General features: G+C 41.8%; 4 protein-coding genes across 5 annotated transcripts; 2 read left to right on the forward strand and 2 right to left on the reverse strand.

The window, feature by feature from the left end:
* The first annotated feature begins 379 nt into the window (after positions 1 to 379).
* On the forward strand, positions 380 to 15408 carry LOC108027294 (F-box/WD repeat-containing protein 11). 2 transcript variants are annotated; one of them, XM_050888796.1, is made up of 8 exons: positions 380 to 396; positions 8378 to 8600; positions 11968 to 12239; positions 12304 to 12483; positions 12575 to 13029; positions 13369 to 13558; positions 13617 to 13752; positions 13856 to 15408. In XM_050888796.1, the coding sequence occupies exons 2-8, from the start codon at positions 8390 to 8392 to the stop codon at positions 13873 to 13875; spliced, it is 1464 nt and encodes a 487-aa protein (XP_050744753.1). In that variant the 5' UTR covers positions 380 to 396; positions 8378 to 8389; the 3' UTR covers positions 13876 to 15408. The 2 variants fall into 2 exon arrangements, with proteins under 2 accessions (XP_050744753.1, XP_016954175.1); XM_017098686.3 differs by lacking the exon at positions 380 to 396 and adding an exon at positions 4328 to 6640.
* A 615-nt stretch (positions 15409 to 16023) lies between these two features.
* Positions 16024 to 17042, forward strand: LOC108027409 (uncharacterized). The gene has a single exon (XM_017098848.3). The coding sequence runs from the start codon at positions 16110 to 16112 to the stop codon at positions 16971 to 16973; it is 864 nt and encodes a 287-aa protein (XP_016954337.1). The 5' UTR covers positions 16024 to 16109; the 3' UTR covers positions 16974 to 17042.
* Positions 16998 to 18657, reverse strand: LOC108027410 (protein Peter pan). Its single transcript, XM_017098849.3, has 4 exons — positions 18274 to 18657; positions 17851 to 18215; positions 17366 to 17793; positions 16998 to 17311 (listed from the first exon to the last, which is right to left on the reverse strand). The coding sequence occupies exons 1-4, from the start codon at positions 18601 to 18603 to the stop codon at positions 17043 to 17045; spliced, it is 1392 nt and encodes a 463-aa protein (XP_016954338.1). The 5' UTR covers positions 18604 to 18657; the 3' UTR covers positions 16998 to 17042.
* A 95-nt stretch (positions 18658 to 18752) lies between these two features.
* Positions 18753 to 24385, reverse strand: LOC108027367 (ras-related protein Rab-11A). Its single transcript, XM_017098790.3, has 5 exons — positions 24285 to 24385; positions 23899 to 24095; positions 21378 to 21499; positions 20367 to 20715; positions 18753 to 19659 (listed from the first exon to the last, which is right to left on the reverse strand). The coding sequence occupies exons 2-5, from the start codon at positions 23936 to 23938 to the stop codon at positions 19526 to 19528; spliced, it is 645 nt and encodes a 214-aa protein (XP_016954279.1). The 5' UTR covers positions 23939 to 24095; positions 24285 to 24385; the 3' UTR covers positions 18753 to 19525.
* Between the last annotated feature and the right edge of the window lie 323 nt (positions 24386 to 24708).

Here is a 24708-nt window from a genome sequence, read left to right on the forward strand (position 1 = left end):
AATATCGCAACGGTGTTTGTGTCTTAATTTTATCCCAGGGCAAAATAAAACATTGATCCTCTTCTAATTTATTAATTATTAAATTATTATTACTACTAATTTATTGAACATTCCTTCAATATTAGGTAAATAGACAAATACAAAAGCACATCCACAGTGGAAACGGGACAACAACCTGTTTTGAAGACTAGTGGGAAAGGCCCCAACCAGTAAACGGGCGTTGTCCCACACTACCGCCGCCAGTGTGTACGTTCGGCTGGCAATCAGCTATCGATATCGATAGTGCAGACTCATCTTTGGCTTTGCAGTCCATATTTGGGCGGAAACTAGTAAAAATAAAATTCTCCGTGCATCTTTCGCGTGCTGACTGTTGCATGCAACGGAGGTGTTTGAGCAGTGTGTGATACCGATTTTTACTTATTCTGTTTTTTTTCAAAACAAAAATATAACGTAATATATACGTTTAATACCTTTTATAAATATTTGTCTGTTGTTATTGGTTAAATAAACAATCAATTACGGGTAAAGTTACTCCAAGAAAAATGGCCTCCTCCGAGGCCAAGGGTAAAAACCCTTATTCGGAGCTGAGCAACGTTAAAAGGCCGAAATTATCGCCCTTAAATAAAAAGAAAAAACCTACGGATAACAATTTAGTAGAATCGGAAAGCGAAGAAGTTGTGATGAAAGAAGTCATTGACCCTGTAAGTCATCCGAGTCCAACCAGCCAAGTAAGTGGTAAAGCTATAACGGATCCTGCTAGCAAAGAAGAGAAGAGAGAAAGTGGAAATTTGGAAAACAACGGATACTCGTACAGCAGCGCTCACAAGGGACCCTTTGTGGTCTACATAGACAAAATTGGTGAAACCAATGGCGAAAACCGACCTAGAAGAGTTCCTATAAATCCTCTTGAACTAAATGCTGTCCTGCTAAAATTAAATATTAAAGATATAATTTCAGTAAATAAGATTGGTTATGGGCGCTGCAAGGCTGAGTGCAAGTCAGCAACGGCAGCTAATAGCATCCTGTCCTCAAATCTTAAAAGTAATGGTTACGAACCTAAAATTCTTAAGCATTTCATTTTTAAAATGGGTATTATTTTTAATATTCCGACAAAATTTTCCGACTCTGAACTTAAGGAGTACATTTCTTCTCCAGTACCTATTCAAGAAATAATTCGTGTGAAGACTAAGGACCGAGACAATAAAGATATTTTTATTAACACTCCTAGGGTTAAGATTCTTTTTAAAGGTACTCAAATTCCCAACGAGATTGTCTTCCTGTACACCAAAATTAATGTTAGTCCATATGTTCCTTTTAGTCAATGTTTTCGTTGTTTTAGATTTAATCACTTTGCTCAGCATTGTAAACAAACTGAACAAAAATGCAGTAAATGTTCTCTTTCGCATTCAAGAGAACAACAATGTAATCAACTCGTTTGTGCCAACTGCAAACAAAATCACCCAGCCACCTCTCTTGAGTGCCCTGCTCGTAAGAGAGCGTACGCTATCCAGAAATGTATGACTATTGAGAATTTATCACGAAATGAAACGAAGATTAGGTACCCCTCTCTCTTCCAAATTTTAGATGAAGTCGACACCAACGACTTAACCCACTTCCCCCAGCCAACATGGCAAAGAAAATCTGCCAATCCAGTGTTACAAAATAATACCAAAATAGCTACCCAACAAATATTTGCACAAAACCCTTTTAATAAGGTTGTTAAGAACTCTCTTAACAAGAAAAACGAAGATAAAAATTCACGCGACACTATGATCAGCTGGAAAGCTGCTCTTTATGAACATGAGTACACTCCAAACGAAAAGTTTTCTCTCATTCATTCTAATCCACCTAGTTCCTCACCCTCTAGTCAACCTTTTTTAGACAATCCAGCTCTTGAAGCTGCGGAGAATAGCTTAAATCAATTAGCTTCTGAAATATCCTCATTTCTAGTCAACGAAACAACCAATTTAGTACCTGAATCAAGAAACTTTTTAGAGAATTTAAGAAACAGAATAGCACTTACAAACTCAAAAATTGATTTGTTCAAAATTAATCAACTTGTTTAATTTTGAATAATAACTTTTTTATTTATTTATTTATCTATTTACTTATTTTTCTGATTTTTTTTTTTTTTTTTTTTTTTTTTTCTGTTAAATTAATTGTTTTTTATTTATTCGTTTTTCTTTTCTCTTTCATTTGTCTATCTGTTTTCATTTGAAAATAAAACATAAAGTTATATTATTTAAATGACAATAAAAATCCTACAGTATAATATTCAGAGCTTAACTGCTAATAATAACAAACAATTACTAGAATTATTCTTAGTAAACAATAACATAGACATAGCAATTTTATCAGAGATATGGATTTCCAATAATTCCATGTGTAGCTTGGCAAATTATAATTTTGTATGTAAGCCGCGTAACGATGGTTATGGAGGCGTTGGAATTTACTTAAAAAAACACATACGCTTTAAACAAATCAACTGTGATATTAGCTTAGAAGTCATTGGTATCCGTACAATTAACCTAAGAAATAATATTAATATTTTCAGTGTCTATGCTGCTCCCAGCACAGACATTAATTCTTTTCAACAAGGCTGCGATGATCTATTTACTATTGCTGCTCAATCGAGTGGTCTAACTGTCATAGGTGGTGACTTCAATGCCAAATCCAGCATTTGGGGTAATAATACTCAAGATGTCAGAGGCGGTATTTTAGAAAATTCCCTCTTACACTCCGGTTTCTTTTGCCTTAACAACGGCTCTCCAACTTACTCCCATAACCCATCCTATACTTCAACACTCGATCTCACTTTCATTAATAGTAGCAATCTTTGTTCTAACTGGTCCTCAATAAATTCTAAAATATCAAATAGCAATCATTTCCCAATCTTAATTGAAATAGACCAAATTTCTGCTTCGACTAATATTATTAAATTTAACCATAATAAAATAATCAAAGACTTTTCCAAAATTCAAATTACAACGTTAGATAGCATTTCCAACTTATCCCAAACAATACACTGTAATAATTCAATTAAAATAAATACAAACAATAGATATGTTCCAAAAAAGTATTGGGACGAGGTATGTGAAAAATTGTTTAGATTAAGAAACGCGTGCAGACAAAAATATTTTAAATCCAAACTACAATCTGATGCTATTGCCTATATTAACAGTAATAAAAAACTTAACAACTATTATTATAAAATGAGAAAAGAAAACCTCAATAAGCTAGCAGAAGACATTTCTAACCCCTCTTCTCTGAAAGATATGTGGAACAAAATCAAAAATCTTAAACTTTTTAAACAAATTAAACCGTCAAACAGTGCAATATCTGACTCAGAACATAGAGATTTTCTCAATCAAATAGCCACAGCTCCCAACACTGCGATGTGTCCTGACGTATCTTTTTCTCCTGATCTGCTTTATAGATATACCAACTCTAATTTCTCAGCGCGTGAACTTCTTGACTTCCTTAACTCTCGTAACCCAGACTCGGCTAAGGGTCTTGACAACATTTCATACAGAATGCTTCTATCTCTACCCTTAAGTCAAATAGAAAAACTGGTATCCCTGCTAAACATTACTTTAGACAATGGGTTTATTCCAGATCAGTGGCGGAAAATAAGGGTTATACCTGTTCCCAAAAAAAATCTAGACTCTTCAATTATTACCAACAACAGACCTATCTGCCTTCTAAGTGTGACTTTTAAGTGCTTAGAAGGTTTGATTAAATTGCGGATGGAAGAGTACATTAATAAAAATAAAATTCTGCCACCAAGATCCTATGCGTTCAGAAAAAACCATTCTACTGCCCAATGCATCAACGATGTAATAAATAACATAGCCAACCTAAAAGCTCGTGGTTTCCACGTTACCGCAGCGGTTTTAGACTTAAGTAAAGCCTTTGATGCCGTCAATATCCCTATTCTGGGTAGCAAATTAGTTAGTTTGGGTTTCGACCACAATCATATTTATTTCATTATAAACTTCCTTAGTAAAAGAGTTCTCACTATGGGTACTGCAGAGATAACTGTAAACAAAGGAGTTAGTCAAGGTAGTTGTCTGAGTCCAATCCTCTTTAATTTATATACAGCTGAGCTTCACAGCTTAAGTAATGACCATGACAGTATTCTGTTCCAGTACGCTGACGACTTCTTTCTAGTCTGTTATGACAAAGTCTTTTCGATGGCTGAAGAGAAATTAGAACAAAAAGTAAATAGGTTTATGGAACTGTGCAATATTAATAATCTTACTTTTAATCCAGACAAATCAGCCACCATTCATTTTAATCTAAGAAAAAAACCTTTAAGTATCTTGTGCAATAATATTATTTTAAAAAATGTAAATAGTATAAATTATTTAGGTAGAGTCATAAGTTCAAACAACTCGTCTGTTCAGCATGTAAATAAAACGATCTCTAAATCGAATCAAACGAATATGTTTATTCAAATGCTCAGTGGTTGCCGCTTCGGAGTACATCCAAGCAAGTCACTACTCTTTTATAAAGCATTTATTAGAACTAGATATGAATACGCCTGCTCCTCTTTTTCAAACATATCAAAATCAGTACAAAACAATATAAATAAGCATGCTAATTTCCACCTTAGAAAGGCCTTAGGACTTATTAAATCGACTCCAATTAATATTATTTATAATCTTGCAGCTGAACTTCCTCCAGCTTATAGGATTAAATTCGCTACAGCGAAGGAGTTGGCCAAAACGTTCGCTCATGGACTACCATCTGCGTCGCTTCTGTCAAACTCCTTTGTAGCCAAAAATACTAGTTACAGTAGAATTTATGCTGAATTTAAAAATATCCTGGATAGTATTGCTCCTATTTGTCCTTACTCTCTGTCCACACGCAAGATTTCAGTTGACACAAATTTCTTTAAAGGTACTTGTACAAATAAAAAAATGGCAAACGAGACTATAATTCTCTCTTTATTTAAAGAAAAAATAAGAAGTTTAACCTCAAAAAATATGGAAATCATCTTCACGGATGGTTCTGTGTCGGAAAATTTTACAGGAGGTGCCTTTGTCCACTTAAATTCCAATTCGATAAAAAGTTTCTACACCGACAAAAAACTATCGTCGCTGACTGCTGAACTCACAGCCCTAGAAAAAGCCATTGACTTCGGTATTTCAAAAAAGTTCTCCAAAATAGCAATTTTAACTGACAGTCTTGGTGCCATCCAGACAATAAAGAACACGAACTCCAAAAACTGCATCTCTCAATGCATTCTGAAAAAAGTCATAAACAACCCAACCCTGCTATCCATAGAATTTCACCACATTCCAAGCCATTCCAATATTTGGGAAAACGATCTCGCAGATACAGCGGCTAAAAATGCTAAAATTAACGGCTCTTTCGCACCCGTCAGATGGACCCTTAAGGACGCAATCAATCATATGTTCGCGCAAATAAAACAAGACTGGGAGCGTGAATACAGTCTGTTCTCATTAGAGCGTAACAAGGGTTACTCTCTCCTCTCACCATATACCACTTCCAAGCCTTGGTTTAAAAACAAAGAACACCTATTCAACCGTATAGAAACGAAGACTCTAAACAGAATCTTAAGCGGACATGCTTTTGACAAATACACACTTTCCAAAATGAAAGTCTACGATAACGCCCTATGCGATTCGTGTAACGTTAATGAAGACATTTCGCATATTTTGTTAAATTGCTCAAAATATACACCAACAAGACAAAATTATCCAACACTACTTAAATATAACGATATCTATCGTTTACTTGGAAATGAACCAATTGAAAATTGGACATCGATTACCAGTTTCATTCGAGCTGCTAATATTAATATCTAATACAACACACTCCACACTGCTCATTTAACACACTATAACACCATCCACGCTTATACCAACTCACAAAATCTCAAAATTAAAATTTCTCACACATATTGATAACATTTTCATCGCTTATCGTTCATCGTCATCGCTCATCGTTCATTGTCATCATAACATCACCAGAAACTACTGCACGATATTTACATAGCTGTCCATTAAATTTTGTTTTTCTTGAAATTTAATTTCATACATTGGCAGTGGCGTTAACCCGTTCCAACGGGGCGGCCAAATAATTCTTCCCTCTTCACGGAAGGAAGTAACTTAATATTTAAAAAAAAAAAAAAAATTCTCCGTGCGAACAGTCAAGTGCAGTGCAGTTGCGCGAGCTTAACAAACAATAAAACAAACCAAGTGCTAGCAGCTAGGGGCAGCGCGAACAATAATGACTTGCCAACGAAATCCGCACACTTGGTGAGGGGACTTCGGCGTGTTGAGTTTCCCAATCGCGTACGCCATTTTCGCGCATTCCGTCTGCGGTCCTACTAATCGAGTCGAGTAATTTTCTTGCGAGCTAAAAATTATATGAAATTGCTGGCGAAAAGCGATTTGCAAGCCGTGTAACCGAAAAACCAGCCAAAAGCGCTACGTGGTGCGTGAGTGCGAGTGCGAGTGCGACGGAAAGCCCCAGTGAGCAGTGAGCTGCGAGCGAAAGAACGGGGGAGAGAGAGAAGACGACCAGCAAACTCTACAAGCACACAAACAACACAATGATGAAAATGGAGACTGACAAAATAATGGACGAAACCAACTCCAATGCACAGGCCGTGAGTTTCAGCTAAGCTAGTTTAAGCGCCATTTCTGCCGCGGCCGCAGTGCACCAATCTCGCCGTGTTGCGGGCACATAAGGCCCAAGGTGTCGCCTCTTTAGACACCACACACACCGAAACACACAGCCACACACACACTGGCGCCCGCTGTGTGCGTGTGCCAGTGCTTTTTTCGCATATACTACGGATTTTGCACTCGTGCACTCTATTAAATTCGGACACTGTCGCCCATCCTATAGGCTAACCTTAAACTCTCGCGGACTCAGGCATCAGCCCAATTATTCATCGCCAGCATCATCGTCGTTTTGGCTTCCACCGTCCCATCATCTGTCTTTCAGCTATATACCGTATAGTACACCATATACCCTGATAGTTCCGATTTTGGGTCGTCCAAAGGCAGTCTTCATATTTCGTTAATTGGCCTCGAGTTTGTTTACACAATTAACAACAAACCCGTACCCGTGTACATTTCAATCAGTATTTATTTTATTGTATGCCTTTGGTTGCGGAGTTAAGTGTGATAGGCGGCCTACTGAAGGTCAGTTCCCGCAAAACCATTAAGCAATGTGCCCAAAAATTGCTTTTTTAAATACATATTTTTTCTTAACTTTTTGCTCGCCAAGCAATAAAGTTTTGCTTGAGTCATCTGGGTTTGTTTTGCTGGAATCAAGGTTGATGAATCTGGTTAATGATACGCATTGCTTCTTGGTAAAACCAAAAAAAAACAGTTGAGGTTCCATAACTAGGAACTGATTATGATTAGATAATATCTTTAAAAACAGATCACCTTCCAAGACACCAAAAACTTGAATAACACATTATCATAGAACCCATCCCGCGACTATGTAAACTTCCAGTGACACCAGTAAGTGCAGTTATAGGCCGTGTTTTAGACTCTTTAGTAGTACTACCTTGTAAAACCCATCCTCTGTGAACTTCCTTTGTGAACTGTCAAACATGTTTTAGCAACCCATCTTAATACAGCCCAACCCCCGACTATGCCACCCATAGCCAGTGCCAACTGTAGCATCCTTCATATTATCTCAAAGCTACCGGGCAAAGGCAAACAACTAAAGCTCGCCAAAACCATAATATGGCAATTAAATTAAGGCAATCGACCCGAATACTTGGAGACAGCACTTACTACAACCGCACAAAGCGTTATACGCAAGGTTTTTCGCATTGCTGGCATTGCAGTTGGCTTAATTACTCAAATCACTCACACTTACGTCCGTCCGATTGTTTAGTTTGCTCAAATTGCTTGCCGAGATCTTTAGCATTTAATTGATGACGTTTGGTTATTTCGGGGCCCATCAATGGGAGTGGATGGCTATGTTTAGAATGCGCATAACGAGGATGGGGTTGGGGGAGCAGAGGCCAAAACACATCGATACAATTATATTATTTATAAACTGGCCGTGTGAATGATCTGCTTCTGCGGCTGCTAGTCGGGTTTTTGGAAATCCGCTTCGCAAACTCTTTCGCCGCCAAATAGAAACAAGACGAGAAAACTACGGGAAAGAAAGAGGCTCGTGGAGTTGAGTCGAAACTAATTGCCTAATTGTAAGCCCCCAGTTTGGGTCGTCGTCACTTGCCCAAAGTAAGAGAAGTTGCACAACCCGCAGCTACCTACTTTTCCAGTTTTACGATCGCCCCTTGACATCCACAACGTAACATAAGAAGTAATGCAATCTCATAACTAATACGCCTCCTTCCCCCATTTCACCCGTACAGTTCACAACCACCATGCTGTACGACCCGGTGCGCAAGAAAGACTCCTCGCCCACCTACCAAACGGAGCGGGAACTCTGTTTTCAGTACTTCACCCAGTGGAGCGAGTCGGGCCAGGTGGACTTCGTGGAGCACCTTCTGTCGCGCATGTGCCACTATCAGCACGGCCAGATCAATGCCTATCTCAAGCCGATGCTCCAGCGGGACTTTATCACACTGCTGCCAAGTGAGTAATACATTTGTAGACCACGACCTGTCGGGAAGTCAGCCATTCCGGCTACATGAAGATAAAGTAATATTTTGTACCTAATAACTATGCGAAGTCATGCCAAGCTACAGCTTAAAATCTTATTAGGAACTCTGGGTCTTTTCAAAACCCAATGATATTATCTAGACCGCAGCTTTCAGTTTACCTTAGATTAGCTGGCTTATAAGGTATAGCTAAGTGTATTAGATAGATTTAGGTTATTTTTATTTTTTACTTTTAGAAACTAACAGTATATGCAGTTCATAGCCTATAAACTAAGTGAGAAGGTAACGAAGGGGTCTAGCGAACATTAAACCAGAAGCAGATAAATGCGTAAGGATTGTTTTAATTGGGACGCCTTCTTGGAAACACTCGAACAGACAGTCGCAGTGGAGATTGATTGCATGTTTAGTTTGATAACCAATCTATCTCATACTGGGTATCACCTGGCCAGACAGGAAAAATGTCTATTAGGTAAAACAGTTTAGTGTGTTAGTAAGTCTTACGTTAAGAGGCTAATACAACTCTTTCAATCAAGAATTAGGTGCCAAGAACCATGAATTCTAAATAGAATAGACCACATTGTGTGTAAGCATGATAGTTCCATAAACAGTCGTTTTCCATAAATATTCGTATTCTCGCTAAATGAGTTACTGAATAGGGGGTCAGTTACGCATATAATGAGTTAATTTATTTATTGAGTTACTTATTTGTTGAAAAATCTTTTGGTCACAATAGTACTTGCTATCTAAGAGAATAAAAGATTAAACTTGGCTAGTTATTGATCAAAATCTTATCAAATTAAACACACACGCGTCACTTATGAAAGGGGATTCTGACACAGAGGCGTTATCAACGCCGCACTTTGTGTGGGAGGTCAGTACTCCCAGATGTCCAAGAAGCCAACTGGCAACGTTGATAAGAAAGCAAAAAGCCGTAGGGCTGCTCAGTCGGAAGTATTTTTAGCCGAAAATAAAGCCTGAAAATAGCTCTCACAGAATCCGAATCTTAGCCAGGTTAGCAAGTGAATAGAGCGCGCCAGCCGGGCCTAATCCCTCCGCACGCAATGGCTGAAACAATAACAAACGACAGGTACAGGGTACAAAGTTGAACAACATGAAAGGTAAACCCCGCTCAGAACCCGCTGCGATTCGTTCCGCGTCCCCCGACTCGCGCCCTTCCACCTCCTCCGGACTGTTGCCGGGCATGTTTCCAGCTGGAGGAGAGGAGCCAGTGGGTGGGCCAGGGGTTTTCGGTTGTTGGCTGTTTCTGTTGACTGAAAGGTCGTTGCTTCCATTAAACGCGCTTACCGGAACAAAAACAGAACGAAAGCGGCGGCTTGTACGTATATTATTCATAAGAAAATGTGAATCGATTTTGTCACTGATTGTTAGCCAATATCGAAACTATTGGGGAAGTTGTAGGTGCGCTGCGATATCATATTTGTTGGCAAACGGGTTTGCTATGTGTCGGTGTTTGTGAATAAGCGATCACCTCGCTTATCAATGCATAAATACTGAACAACCGGGCATATCGATGACTCAAATTGCCCACAAAAGCCGTGCGTGCAATTCTAGCCCTTGCAAGGGCATTTATTTACAGAATACTCGTATGTATATTTATTTTGCTTCCCCTTTCGGCTCTGATTGCCAGCTGAAATGCCATCAGGTGTATTTACATTATAATTGTCTTCGCGGAGAATGTCGCTTTAATTTGCAAGCCATTCTTTCCTTGAGCCACCAGTCTGGAATAAGTTCTGCGAGGAAGTTGTCGCAGGTTTCCGTTGGCTTAATCCCCGGCAAATGTCCTCCTTGTTCATGCTTATTGTATGATGTTTCCCAGCTATGCCTGTCCAGCTTTTTACTATCTACCTAGCTATCTTGAGCTAAGAAGGTCTAAAATATAGTTACTTTGTCTTTAAAGTATTTATTTAAGAGTATATTAACTTTGTATTTCATTTAAAAGCTTTAGTTAGTAAAAAGATCATATGTACAAAATAAATAGATCGGAAATTATAATGTGTATGAAAACGTACCTAATAATGTGAGCAGATATGTCCCATCTTAGGACCAAATTCAAAAAAATAAGAAAAAAGAAAACTAATAGAAACGTTTTTAGGTTAAAGAATGTACCTAATATGAATATTTTAGGTCAAATTATGTACCTAAAATATTTGTACTAAAGTTTGTACCTAAGCATGTTCCTATTAGTTGTTTAAATATCATCATATAATTTCATTCATCTAGAGCCTCAAGTGCTAACTTATATGAAGAATATAACATAAATAGATCACAAATAATAATATACCATGGCATGTACCTAACATTGTCAAAACTCTCGATAATTTTGTAAGATCTTGTTTCATCAAACTTTATGACAAAGGTTGTTAGTTGAATACTTTGTTACTAAGGAAAGTACTTTTAATCAACTCGCATTATAGTAAATCATTTCTTTTTAATAGATCATACTTGTTTGTGCGTTCCCCCCGTTCCTTGGCATCTCTGGTGTGTTCTAGGAAAGAAAAAGAGTTGAAAGTAGGCAACATTGTCTCCTCCATTTACATTGTAATGCACTTCAAAGGCAGCTAACCGGGGGACAGTCAGGCGGACCGACGGAGCGACCGACGGACGGACGGATTCACAGACGGATAGACACTCTTAGGACCGTTAGTCGCCGGCGACGACGGCAAACAACTTGGGCCAAATCGTTGCCGCCCGCCAAACAGCCTGCCATTGCGAGTTATGCACATTTTTAATTGTGTTCGGCAGAGAGCAGCAGGCAGGAGGCAGTGGGTACTCGCATGCACTTCAGACTCTGACTTGGCCCATTCAGCCGGGCTGTCAATGCAGATGGAGATGTGTGTGGATGTGGCTGGGGATGGGGATGGGGATGTGGCTCCCCTCCCCCGCACGACACATGTAAATATGCCGGTCTATTGGTTGCGCCACCTCCACAGCCACTCCCACTCCCACTGACTGGGGGCTAAGTGCATTTTAATGCCGTTAGGTGCATCATTTTGCCCATCTCGCTCCTCGCCCAGTTAAAGTCTGCTGATGCGGTCGGATTGCATGGGATTTAATTGGTTTGGATTGGGAAGGGCTTGGGTTGGGTTGAGTAGGTTTCTGGCAAGAGCAGTAGCAGCTACGGTGGCTCCACCTCGTATCAGATGGTAAATTGGTCATGTGTCATATCAGAGATAGCTGGGTGCCAAGTATAAATTGCTGTTTTAGTCATAAAATGCCTGGGTGATGCTTCTTCATAAGGTAGAGTTCGCGATGAAGGTTGTTTTCTAAGTATTACACTAGTTTAATCTTAATTAATCTTAATCTTTTCCCATCACTCGCAGTCAAGGGTCTGGATCACATCGCCGAGAACATTTTGTCGTACTTGGATGCCGAATCGCTCAAATCGGCGGAGTTGGTCTGCAAGGAATGGCTCCGCGTCATCTCCGAGGGCATGCTCTGGAAGAAGCTCATCGAACGCAAGGTGCGCACAGATTCCTTGTGGCGCGGATTGGCCGAGCGGCGCAACTGGATGCAGTACCTCTTCAAGCCAAGACCGGGCCAAACGCAGCGGCCACACTCATTCCATCGCGAGTTGTTCCCCAAGATAATGAATGTGAGTTGTGGTCTTCGAAATGTGCCGATTGTCAGTCAGTGAACTAATATTTGTATGGTTTCAGGACATTGACAGCATAGAGAACAACTGGCGGACTGGACGCCACATGCTGCGCCGCATCAATTGCCGGTCCGAGAACTCAAAGGGTGTCTATTGCCTGCAGTACGACGATGGCAAGATTGTCTCCGGGCTGAGGGACAACACCATCAAGATCTGGGATCGCACGGATCTGCAGTGCGTCAAGGTGGGTTCCAGTCCGAAACCGAGTTGAATCGAACAGCTTAAACCTTTCAAATTTAATTGAAACTATTTACAACTTTCCACCCAACTTGCAGACTCTTATTGGCCACACTGGATCGGTGCTGTGCCTGCAGTACGACGACAAGGTGATCATCAGTGGCTCCAGCGACTCCACCGTCCGCGTGTGGGACGTGAACACCGGCGAGATGGTCAATACCCTCATCCACCACTGCGAGGCGGTGCTGCACTTGCGCTTCAACAATGGTATGATGGTGACCTGCTCCAAGGATCGCTCCATTGCCGTCTGGGACATGACCTCGCCCAGCGAGATCACGCTGAGGCGCGTGCTCGTCGGCCACCGGGCCGCCGTCAATGTGGTGGACTTCGATGAGAAATACATCGTCTCCGCCAGCGGGGACCGCACCATCAAGGTCTGGTCCACCTCGAGCTGTGAATTCGTGCGCACCTTGAATGGCCACAAGCGTGGCATCGCCTGCCTGCAGTACAGAGATCGCCTGGTGGTCAGTGGCAGCTCAGACAATTCCATAAGGTGAGGCGAGAGGCGTGTGAATTAAACCGATTTTCCGGCACGGTGATTAATGATGTGTGATAAACATTTTTTTGTCGGTGAATGTTGCGATTAGTAGTGGCTATTAATTCCGATTGCCATTCTCATCACAGCTAATGGCTTGAACATAAAGTTCGTTTCTCTATGCCAGTTTTTATCTGACTGTAAAATAAGTAATTAAATGTATATTTCGCTACGCTCAAACCTACTTAAAACCATTTAAGATATTGAGTGCTTGCGGAAGGCATATCAAGGTTCCCATTTAACAATCCTAAGGGAGGAAACTTATCTAACCCACCAATCTTCTTTTATGTACTTCAGACTTTGGGACATTGAGTGCGGCGCCTGCTTACGTGTCCTGGAGGGCCACGAGGAATTGGTTCGCTGCATCCGTTTCGATACGAAACGAATCGTCAGCGGCGCCTACGATGGCAAGATCAAGGTTTGGGACCTGGTCGCCGCCCTGGATCCGCGGGCAGCCTCCAATACTCTCTGTCTGAATACACTTGTGGTGAGTCATCCGCTACGTCACTTCCGCTTTTGTCTAATCTATGTAATGAACCCTGTAGGAGCACACTGGTCGCGTCTTTCGTTTGCAATTCGATGAGTTCCAGATTGTGAGCAGCTCGCACGATGATACAATTTTGATTTGGGACTTTCTAAATTTCACACCCAATGAGAACAAGACCGGACGCACACCGTCACGTAAGAGAAGCCAACTTTCACCTCATTGATCTCTGGCATTATGCATAACGTTTTCGTTTTGTTTTCTGGTTTTTCTCTTCGATTGCTTCTGGCGATTGTACAGCGGCCCTGATGGAACATTAACATTTTATGCAACGGCAGCTGCGCGAGCTACATCTGCAATCCTCGAGCGACGACGAGGATGAAGATGAGAACGAGGACGATGGCGAGCATTTCGATGAGGATTCTAGAGATGATGCTGGGGCGTTTATGGGGGGATATGTTAGGCATCGGGATGCTGGTGGTTCGGTCTCCGTCACCGGTTCCGGCTCGGATCCAGAATCGGATGACCCGGACTTTGAGATAGATGTTGAGAATATAAATGATTATGATGAGTGATGAGTGAATGGTTATTGGCCAGCATGAGTAAACACAGCATTGCGACTTGTCTATTTCGAAACTATGTTGAACCCAAGATATAGCGATCTCTAAGCGTCTAATTTACAATCGCACACACCACACACACACCCCCACACGGAACACACACATGATATGAATTAATTGAAGTTATAAAGCAAGCAAACAATAAATGCAAAAGGAGTATACAAAATATATACAAATATTTTCGCAAAACTGGCTGTTAGGTTTGTCATGTACGAATGAAAATGAAACAAAAACGGATGAGGAAGATGAAAAACTATGTATTAGTTATTTAGGCGCTTTAATACTAATCGAGGGTCAGTCTTTGAATCGCGCTTCGGATCGGTGGATCCATCGATCTCTCGATCGGGCGTTAGTTTAAGTGTTTCTTTAGCTCAAATACACAAGGATCGCGTTTAGGAAGCTGCCGCCTTAAGACAACAGGAAGAGAAGGTCTGTGAAATATGGCTTGGAACATTTTCGCAGGGAATCTGTCCTGGAGAGCGGTTAGAGGAATCAGTCTTTAGCATAAATGTTAGTTAGAGTCGCTTCATTGAAATTGGCATAAGCACCAGTTCGGTTCGCCGCATTGCATACTTGTAACCTACTTTACATGCCTATTGCCTAATGTTTGTGTTAATTGTAAAGTTAAATTTAAGCCTAGTATTTTATTGGCAATTGTAATCTAAGTTACGCAAAATACAAATTAAATAATTTAAATTTAAAGTTAATTGTGTAAAGTAAAGGACGACACGCGCCGTGTCCGCAATTGGTAGTTTCCCATCTTTCGGGTGCAGATCAACTGAAAATTAATCCATTGTACTGCAATATATAACCGATTCTTTGATTGATCTATGATAACTCTAGATTCTAGACCCTAGATATTCAGATGTATGTAGAAAATAGCAAATTTCCAGGCAGTTTCAACCACATATTTACACGTATACAGTTCGTTGATTGTGATCAATGGATATTTTACTATATGTATTGCTATTTGTAAGTTAAGTTCCAATGCTATACTTGATCTGGATCACGATCGCCGCTTCCGCGTTAACTAATGTATGTACATAACGTTTTACTTTAACAAAAAGTTGATGATGATATTGATATGAACACGTACCCCGGAATATGTAAAACTGTTAGTGGAAGGAGGGCAGCTTGTTAAACGATGGCCGAGCAACTGCTACTGCGCGAATGGGCTTAGTATAGGTAACATAACTAGAAGTAATAAATAATAAATTGTGTATAAATGCTAAATAGTCGTTTTTCTGTAGTTCTTTGATGTATCCCTCACGAAAAAGTTGGGGTTCTCCTGTCAAGTCATTAGTTCATACTTTCTGTTTTATAAATATTGCCCATTTCTGCTTTGTAAAACCACTACAATGAATTCTTTTATATCGAGTATTTTTCGGTATAATTTTGTATATTTGGTTGCATTAAAATATTTTTTAAATACACTTTAAATATGAGCAAATCTTTAGTTAAAAACAGTATTTCTGACGATGGACAGCAAATTAAAAATATACAACATATTTTGCTATTATATGAAAATATACTGTTAGTAGAATTTGAAAAATTACGGTTTCCACAAAAAAAGAATCAAAATTTGTCTTTAATTTTTAAAAATAGGACAAATTTAATAAATTCTTTCAATTTTTTGAGGTGTTGAATATTTAAAAAATATCTATATATTTAAAGAAAGTAAAACTGAAAAAGTTATAGTTGATTTATTTTCTAAGATTCCGTCAAACGAAAAATAATTTAAATCTAAGTTTTTCGAATTGCGCGCCTAGCCTTTTCGTAACAGTAAGTGGGAATAAGGTATTTTTCAGTGGGATCTTTCGCTATAGGCACATATTTCAAGGGGGTTTTGTGGCGCCGCCTGGTAACACCATCAAAGCCCAAAACAATTTTTAGCCAAATTCCTTGAGATTCCCTTTCTTTGCAAATTCCCCAATATGGAGTGGTACGTGGGCACGGAGTGGAAGGACAGGAGCCGTGGTCTGGCCAAGAAGGTGCTTGCCCTCCAGTTCACCAAGATGGAGAAGCCCACGACAGTTAGCACGGTGGAGTTCAGTGTGATCAAGAAGACCGCCAATTTAGGGGAGCGACCCAGCAAGTACTTGGCCAGCGATGAGTCCTCGGAGTATCCCCAAAAGCACCTTCTGGAAATGGGAACTAGCCTGACCGCGGTGGACTGCTACCTCGAGCTGCTCCTGCAGCAGTTTGTGCCCGGCGAAACGGCAGCCTGCAGCATCCAAAGCAAAACCGGCGAACGACGCATCGAATTCGAGCTGAAGCTGGAAAGGATTGTTAAGAACGCGCAGGTGGAGAAATTGGACGCGGCTGGCATCTACGAGGTGGCCCTGCGCCTCAAGGAGAGCGGCGTGGCCACTTTCAAAACGTTCCCAAAATTCGCCTTTGATTACTTTGTGCGGGCCGCAAAGTTGCTCATCACCTACAAACCCTTCGATCAACTGACCAAAAAGGAGAACGGCATCGACAGTCAGACGGTGGAGACGCTCTTTATCCAGATACAGACCAACCTGGCGGCCTGTCTGCTGCAGGAAAAGCGCTACGAGCATGTGATCTACCATACCCAGTTTGTGGAGACGGAGGAGAGTCCCAGCGAGAAGAGCATTTACCGGCGGGCGCTGGCCTACTATCACTTGAAGGAGTTCGCCAAGGCGCAGGCCACCATAGAGCGGGTGCCCAACTACGAGGAGAAGCGGGAGTTCAGCAAGCTGCGCGACAACATAGCCGCCAGTTGGAAGGATAGTAAGGCCCACTACAAGGAGGTGGTGCAGCGCATGTTCAGCTAGTTCCCATTGATAAACATCTCGATGTCAGGCTAACCAACGGTCTTTATAAAATAGCTTATGTTTAATGTACTACTTTGATTTCCTACTCTTTTTGTGGTCGAACTTGGCACGCTTGTTCTTGGGATCGAACTTGGCTCTCCGGTTCTTGGGGTCGAACTTGTCCTTCTTGTTTTTGTGGTCAAACTTGTCCTTCTTGTCCTTGCGGTCGAACTTGTCTTTGCGATCGGGCTTGTCCTTCTGGTCCTTGGGGTCCAGCTTAGCCCGCTTGTTTTTGTATTTCATTCCGCCGCTGAGGTTGGGTCGCTTGCGAGAGGATTTCTCTTCCATTTTAAACAGTTCTGCAAAGGGAACATTGAGTTGTTGGCCTTAGGGCGCAGCATGTGTCAACTCACCTTCATCTGGTTCCTCGCCGACTTCCTCTTTGTAGTACTCCGCATCATCCTCCGGATCACTGTCGTTGCGGCCCTCCGCCGCCCTCTTGGCAGCCCACTTTTCATCCTTCTTAAGCTTCAAGTTGCGAGCCCGATTCTCGGCCTGCTCCTTCTTGCGTTGCTCCTTCTGCTTGCGCTTCTTCTCGACCAGCTTGCGCAGGGTTTCCTTTTCGTCCTCCGTCTTGACCACATGATCGTGGTACAGAACCTCGCCGGTCAGGAGGCCCTCCTCAATTTTGATGAGTTGCATGGTTAGACGTGGTCCGATCTCGTGCAGCTTGATGGAGCTCTTGTTGTCCTCCAGGTTGCCCTTGCTCTTCAGCGTTTGTGCCAGGACCACGTGCGATTGCTCGTCATCCTCGGCCTCCGATTCGGAGGCGTAGCCATCTCTGCAACAGATAGAAATAAGTAAGTGGATGCAATGGGTACGGATGGTTTCCAATTACTTGGTCACAAAGTCCACCACTTCATTGCACTTGCCCAGGTTGGGCACTGTGCCCTTGACGATCTTCTGGACCGCCCGCTTCAAGCCCACGGGAACCACCTGCACGGAGTAGTGACGCATCTCGACCAGCTTCGTTTCCGGATTGTAGGAGAACAGGACGCAGCGACGGATGGTGCCTATGTTGACCTGGGCCAGGTTGATGGAGGGGAACATGTTCTGAAACGTGGTGGCCATCAGCTTCAGGTGCTTGCCATCGCCACTGAAGTTGTTCATGATGACCAGCGGAGCGTGCTTAAAGTGATCGTTGTCGATCATTTGCTTTTTGGCCAGCGAGATCACATCCCTGGCCAGTGTGAACTGGTGGACCTGTGAAGGGATGGTACCTGAGTAATGAAGCTAATGAAGACGAACCAGCTAAACAAACCTTGAAAGTCAGGGAGGGACCGCGCGGCAGGCGGACTACTTTGAAGGACAGCTGGGTGGAGGCCTTGTTGAAGATGCCCATGTGGGAGACGTGGAAGAAGCTGCTCAGGCTGACAAAGTCCTTGATGCGGTTCATCCGCTTCTCGCGCAGATTGCTGGCCGTGAAGGGCTCCATGATGCGGCGAAAGTCCAGCGTGAGGTCCGTGATGTACGGACAGGTGAGGCCGCGGTGGATGACGAAGGAGTGCGGCGCCTCCACGATCTCGCTCGGCTCGCTGGCCTTGAAGGCCGCCGTCCGCGTCTTCGGATGCACTTTCTTTTTGCCGCCCATGTTTTGATGTTTTTGTCCACTTTTCCGCCGCACGTGTTGGGATCAGTGTGGCTGCGTTGGCGGAAAATACCGAGCCACGAATACCACCCTCCTCTGGTCACTCTAATGCCATTTGAATTCCAGTTTCCCTCCAATAAAAACACCTCAAGTTCCTTTTATTTAAATTATATTTATTTAATCACACTTAACATAGCAAACACAAATGATGTTATTTCGTTTCATTTATGCATTTAAAGTTTTACAACTGTTCTTGTTTGATTTCTCTTTATCAGCTAGTTTTACCAAGTGGCCAATTGTTGAAAATGTTGTAGTGAAAACTGAAAAATTCCGCGCTGCAGTGTTGTGGAAATGAATGTTGCATCATAATCGAAGTTTTCCGGTTGTCTGTTGTTGTTGTCTCAGAAATTACAACTATATATTTATGTTGCGAAAAATTAATAATATTAATATTTTTAATATTAGCATATATGTATATTTATATAAATTATAGTTCTACAGCTTAAACTGAATTTGGAGTGTTTAGTTTTGCTTGCTTTCTTTCCACGGCGATCGGATCGATTTATGCGATATATTCTTTAGATCTTTGTATATATAAAACTTCAGTTTAAACCGCAGTTAACTACAGCCGGATGTTGTTTTCGATTCTGTTGCTGCGGCTGATGCTGCTGCTGGTGGTGGTGTTGATTCATTTGATTTATCAATTTATGCACATATGACAAACTGCAAGTGGCTGCGATTGAGAAACACAAAAACATCCGATGCGATCCATCAGATATCCGCTGCTTCTGATCTCCAAGATATAGTTGTTGTTGCTGCTGCTGCTGTTCTTGCTGCTGTTGCTGTTGTAGTTGTAATTGTTGTTGCTTCTGTTTATGTTGCTGTTCTGGCGGTTGCGGGGAATAGCGAAAGTTGCTTGGGGCGGTCACTGACAGCACTGCTTGCGCACGTCGGCGGTAACAGTCGGCTTCACGTCGATGGGCTCCACGTTCGACGGGCGAATGACGTCGCCTTCCGGCGGATCTCTGATCTGTTTCTGCGACACAATGCGATAGATCTCTGGAAGGCGAAGAAGTGCATTAGCCGAAGTTCATGGCAAGGCTCTCTAGAATTCGCTTAAAAAGAGTACTTTTTGGAAATACCTTTATCCATTTCAATATACCATCTAAACAGAGATTCATGGCACTATTTGATAGATTACTTTTAGAAAAGGTGATTTCTAATTAGTTCTTAATTTGTATTTACGTTACTTTATAAAGATTTCTTTTCTAAAATGAATAGAAGTTTGTGTTATTATACTTTTCTACAGGTCTAAACAATTTGAATCATCAAAATTTCTTTCAATATAAATCTTTGTGGTATTATATTGTATTATTACACTACTTTTAAATACAACCATTTAATTTTAATTCAGAATGAGTACCATGACCTTCATTTAATGCATAAATAAAGAAAATATATATATGTTTGTCAGGCCAATGTTTAAATACTCTTTCATTTTAAACAAGAATTCTGACACCTGACTAGGTTTACTAACCAATCTGCAGTGTTTTTAATAATAAAATAATTATATAGAGGTTATTGGCAAATCTTCAAACACAGTGCTAAGCTTAAAAATGTAAAAAAAAAACAGATGGACAAGTCTTTATCGGACCACCTGATGATACTGATCGATTACCTCATGCCCAAAACTAGATCAGCCTCTGCTGGTGATACCAAAACGTTGCAGGTTCCTGTCATAAGTTCGAGAAGGTCCTAGGACTTACCTGTGAGTATGTTCTGGAATGCCGTTTCAACGTTCGTCGAGTCGAGGGCCGAGGTTTCTATGAAACTCAAGCCGTTGTGCTCGGCAAACAGCTTCGCCTCGTCCGTGGGCACGGAGCGCAAGTGCCGCAAGTCGGACTTGTTGCCCACCAGCATGATGACGATGTTCTGGTCGGCGTGGTCGCGCAGCTCCCGCAGCCACCGCTCCACGTTCTCGTAGGTCAGATGCTTGGCAATGTCGTAGACGAGCAGGGCACCCACGGCACCGCGGTAGTAGGCAGAGGTGATGGCGCGATAACGCTCCTGGCCGGCCGTATCCCAGATTTGCGCTTTAATTGTTTTTCCATCGACCTGCGTTGTGGTCGGTCGAAAAGGGGGGCGAAACAAAGGAATGGTATTAGAATAGCGACGGTAATTGGCAATTTCTCCAACTTATCCTTGCGGCGGTTTCGCTTTTAAAATCGATAAAAAAGCTGGCCATAGTGATGTCAACACACAGGTACAACGTGGAGCCCTGTTTTGGGGTAGTTTTACTTGCATTTAAAGAACGGTTTTAATTTTAGGAAATAAGACTCATCATTAATAAATAATAATCGCTTTGCCTCTATTAAAAAGATTGTAGGCTTTAATATAAGACTTTAATCTCTTCATTTTATTAAAAGTACTTAAAAGTTAAGTTCAGTGTCAGCTTATGTGTATTATTGCTATTAAACTCGTTTAGCTCCAGTGGCCGCTATGATGTCAACATTTAGCTTATCCCCACAGGATTGCCTCATAAATTGTACAGGAAAGCCAATTGGCAATCCTTTATTTAGTGAAATTCGCAGACACTGAAATTGAACTCAAGTTTACCCCCTTTTTCCCGATAGGTGCCCTAACTAGGTGTCTCCCCCAGCGAAACGCACACGCAAGTTCACCTGTGACCGACTGAGTGGGCGGTACTGGCGGTGATGATGTTGGGGGCGGTGCTCCTTTGGCCACTCCACCTCCCACTTTTGACCCGTTGTACTCACCTCTATGCTGCGCGTTGCGAACTCAACGCCAATCGTCGACTTGGACTCCAAATTGAATTCATTGCGCGTGAAACGTGAGAGCAAATTACTTTTACCAACACCGGAGTCACCGATTAGGACAACTGCAAGGGATTAGGGAGAGCATTAGTGATGGTGACGCTGGCGGCATCGACATTGGCATTGGATAATCGAAGAGCCCGCGTTGCATAATATATGTGTATGTGGGATGTGGGAAGTGGGAAGTGGGCTTGTGGTGTGGCCCCTTTCTTGTGTTTTACGGCCGGACAGGATGGTGGCTTGCGGCCCGGCCAGGTCATGTCCTCCTTTCGCCTGGTGGCACTGCGCTCCAAGGTCAGCGAGTACATAAAACCGTCATGCTCGGGGGATTTCAGTCCATGGAAACAAATGTTTTATGATTGTGGGAGCTGACGTTCGGGAGTTCGTGTTATTGGACTTCATTGCCGATAGCAAACATTTCTTGGATAACTGAGTGGGGGACGTTTGGGAGAGCAAACAAGCTGTCTCAGAGGATAAGTAGTATTCACTAACTTTTAGTATGACTACAGTGCCGAAAATGTATGAAACACACTTATTTCTCTGCCATAAATTAAACTTATTTTGAAGAAATTTAAAAGAATGTGTCACATGTTTTTGTTCGCATTTACAATAGCTAAAAAAATAAGTAAGCTTTATCTGTATATTATAAAACATGTGTGATAGCAAACTCTCCCTTATCATGGCTATGCTAGAAAAAAAGTTTACATTAGCTGATATCTACTGTATTTACAGTGCACACAAGTCGGATAGTTTTCATTTTTGACACCCTTTCGGACGTTGTTGATTCAGCGTGTTTGCCAATCCACTCAGAAAACAATAACAAAAACTCATCAAACACCTTTCTGCTCTATCACTCTCTCCCTGGCTGCACGCGAAACAATAAGATCTACATAATTGTCAACAAAAAGAGACAAAAATTTTAAGAATTTTTCATAATATCCGACATTTTGCACCCTAATAACAAAGTCTCAGGTTCAAATCCTTCGCTGGGCTATACCTTTTTATACTTCTACAGTTTAGAAAATAAAATATGGTGAGTTTTATTAGAGTAAAATGTCTCAAGATAGGATCTTATTTTTTTAACTCAGCCAACTAAAGTAAAGGCCACCCATAGGATAAATCCTGACAATAACGATGACTATTCTGATTTTTCTCTCTGTGTGGACAGCTGAGAGCAGCCTGGTTACAGTTATCAGCGAGAGCGCTGAGTCACTCCGCCTCCTACTCTCTTTCTCTCCGTTTCTAGCGATCTTCGAAGAGAAACTACACTTAGTTAAGCGGATGTGGGGAGAAATTAAAAGGGGAGTAATCGACAGTCATTACCTACTAGTGGGAACGGCCCGAACAGCCCGAATATAGCCCACTTTGGTTATGTGATTATGCGCTTATCGCCGAGTGGAATTCTTTAACAGTTATTGGCAGTGAGTCACAACTGGTTAATATCGTTTCATGTGTGAAATTTGAGGCCTCATCATGCATATCGCTCATTGACGCATTCATGTGGGCTGTTTCTTTTTTTGTTTTTTGAATGCTTGACCCAAAAACGACGTCAGATAAGGGTTTAAATATTTGTGAAAAGATGTGGCAGTTCTCTTCCCATTAACGACATTCAACAGTTGCTCAGCTGTGATAGCAGATTTCCCAAGCGCAATTGGAATTTATGGCGTAGTAGCAAACGAAGAGAACAAAGGAGAAGCGAGAACGGATGACCCTCGAGCATAAACAATCGCAAATGGGCGAAGATGTGGGATAGGGGGATAGGGAATAAGTTTCTACTTAAGTTCAAGACTTTGCTCCACTGTGCTCCAAACTTTCAACTGAGAGCGGGAGAGCGAGAGAGACCACCGCTGTACTTAAAGAAGTTGCAAATATCCAAATGCAAAGGCCAGCTGTACAGAAACCATAATACCCACACTCTCTCGCAGTGTTCACGGGAAATCTAATCAATTTATGAATTTAAGTGGGTGGCTAAGCATTAAAACATTTTAAGCGATTATTAATACGATTTGCCTGGGCTTTTGCATGCAACGTGGCGAGAGCAACGGTATCGCAATGACAAAACAGACAGTTAACGGCAAAGTACGCGTACTTCAATCCGGAAGAGAAGCGAGCTCCAACGGGAGAGAGAGATGGAGAGGGAGAGAGCCAGCAAAGGGCATCCAACTGCAGCAATCAACAACAACAACAGACTCGGGGGGCGTACATCTTGGACTTATTTTGGGAATTAATCACACAAGCACACACCAGCGCACTCCACATACCATCACATGAACTTTGGGCTCTTTGAGTGCACTTTTTGTTATTCTCCAATTAGTTTCAATTAGTGCCATTGAACCACTGCGTCACGGAGAGGAGCGGAGAGCGAGCGAGGAGAGAGCGGAGCCTGGAAGCGCTGCCGCTCCTCCTCCATGCTCCACTCCTTCCACGATCTCTGGCCACCGGCTAGTATCATGTTTATAATTACCTTTGAACAGATAATCGTACTCGTCTTCTCTTGCACCCATTTTGCCCAATTTGTTTTGCTATCGCTCGATTCGACGATATCCTTGGCTAATCCAGTGCCGTCCTGTTGTTTCGTGTGCGGGTGCTAAACGAAATCCAATAATCTCCCTGCGCCGCCGATTTCTTTAATGCGTTTGTCGTTGGCTCACACACTTTACACTTTTATTTGCAGTTGTAGTTGTAAAGAAAAAGAAAAGTGTATATATCAGTATTTTGGCTGGGCAAATCCGCTGCGTTTCCTGCGCGACTGCGTTCGAAACGGCTGGCAGAATGTCTGCGGCAACTGGGGCAGTATTAATTTGACATTTCCAGATGCCTTCAGCGCATTTATTTGCAATTTTCTCTTACACGAAACTTAGTCACTCCCAATCACGTCACGTTATATTTTCCAACGAGACGCTGGCAGTGTGGCCGCGCGGCTACAGATACCGTCAGGCTTAGTCGAAAATACTAGAAAGATTGGTTGGCTGAGCGGAGACTCGATCCATGCATGTCAGCGTGACCGTTTGGCCAGCGAATACACCCTCCTCGCGTAGCGAGTACACCCCACATGATAATTGAAAAAACTATTTTAGAGGGGAAAATTATAAATCTAAATAAATATATTTTTATTATACGTACACTTACATCTAAGTAAGTTTTGCCAACAATTGAAAGAAGTAAGTTATATATACTTCACACATATTTTAGAATTTAAATTTTAGCAAAGTTTCGTAGAAGGAAAAGTCTATTGTAAATTCATGTTTCACAGTCAATCAATCTTTTTAAAAAA

Source organism: Drosophila biarmipes, chromosome 3R (genome assembly GCF_025231255.1).
Source record: "Drosophila biarmipes strain raj3 chromosome 3R, RU_DBia_V1.1, whole genome shotgun sequence".
Lineage (NCBI taxonomy): Eukaryota > Metazoa > Arthropoda > Insecta > Diptera > Drosophilidae > Drosophila > Drosophila biarmipes.

Excerpts from the sequence above, each read along its gene's own strand:
- LOC108027409 (XM_017098848.3), top strand. The coding sequence starts at position 16,110 with ATGGAGTGGTACGTGGGCACGGAGTGGAAGGACAGGAGCCGTGGTCTG.
- LOC108027410 (XM_017098849.3), bottom strand. The coding sequence starts at position 18,603 with ATGGGCGGCAAAAAGAAAGTGCATCCGAAGACGCGGACGGCGGCCTTC. Across the intron at positions 17,794-17,850 it reads GTGGTGGACTTTGTGACCAA|AGATGGCTACGCCTCCGAAT; the intron begins GTAATTGGAAAC and ends TATCTGTTGCAG. Across the intron at positions 17,312-17,365 it reads CGGCGAGGAACCAGATGAAG|AACTGTTTAAAATGGAAGAG; the intron begins GTGAGTTGACAC and ends TTCCCTTTGCAG.
- LOC108027294 (XM_017098686.3), top strand. The coding sequence starts at position 6,584 with ATGATGAAAATGGAGACTGACAAAATAATGGACGAAACCAACTCCAAT. Across the intron at positions 8,601-11,967 it reads CTTTATCACACTGCTGCCAA|TCAAGGGTCTGGATCACATC; the intron begins GTGAGTAATACA and ends CATCACTCGCAG. Across the intron at positions 13,559-13,616 it reads TCTGTCTGAATACACTTGTG|GAGCACACTGGTCGCGTCTT; the intron begins GTGAGTCATCCG and ends TGAACCCTGTAG.
- LOC108027367 (XM_017098790.3), bottom strand. The coding sequence starts at position 23,938 with ATGGGTGCAAGAGAAGACGAGTACGATTATCTGTTCAAAG. Across the intron at positions 21,500-23,898 it reads GTACGATTATCTGTTCAAAG|TTGTCCTAATCGGTGACTCC; the intron begins GTAATTATAAAC and ends AATCCCTTGCAG. Across the intron at positions 19,660-20,366 it reads ATTCCAGAACATACTCACAG|AGATCTATCGCATTGTGTCG; the intron begins GTAAGTCCTAGG and ends TTCGCCTTCCAG.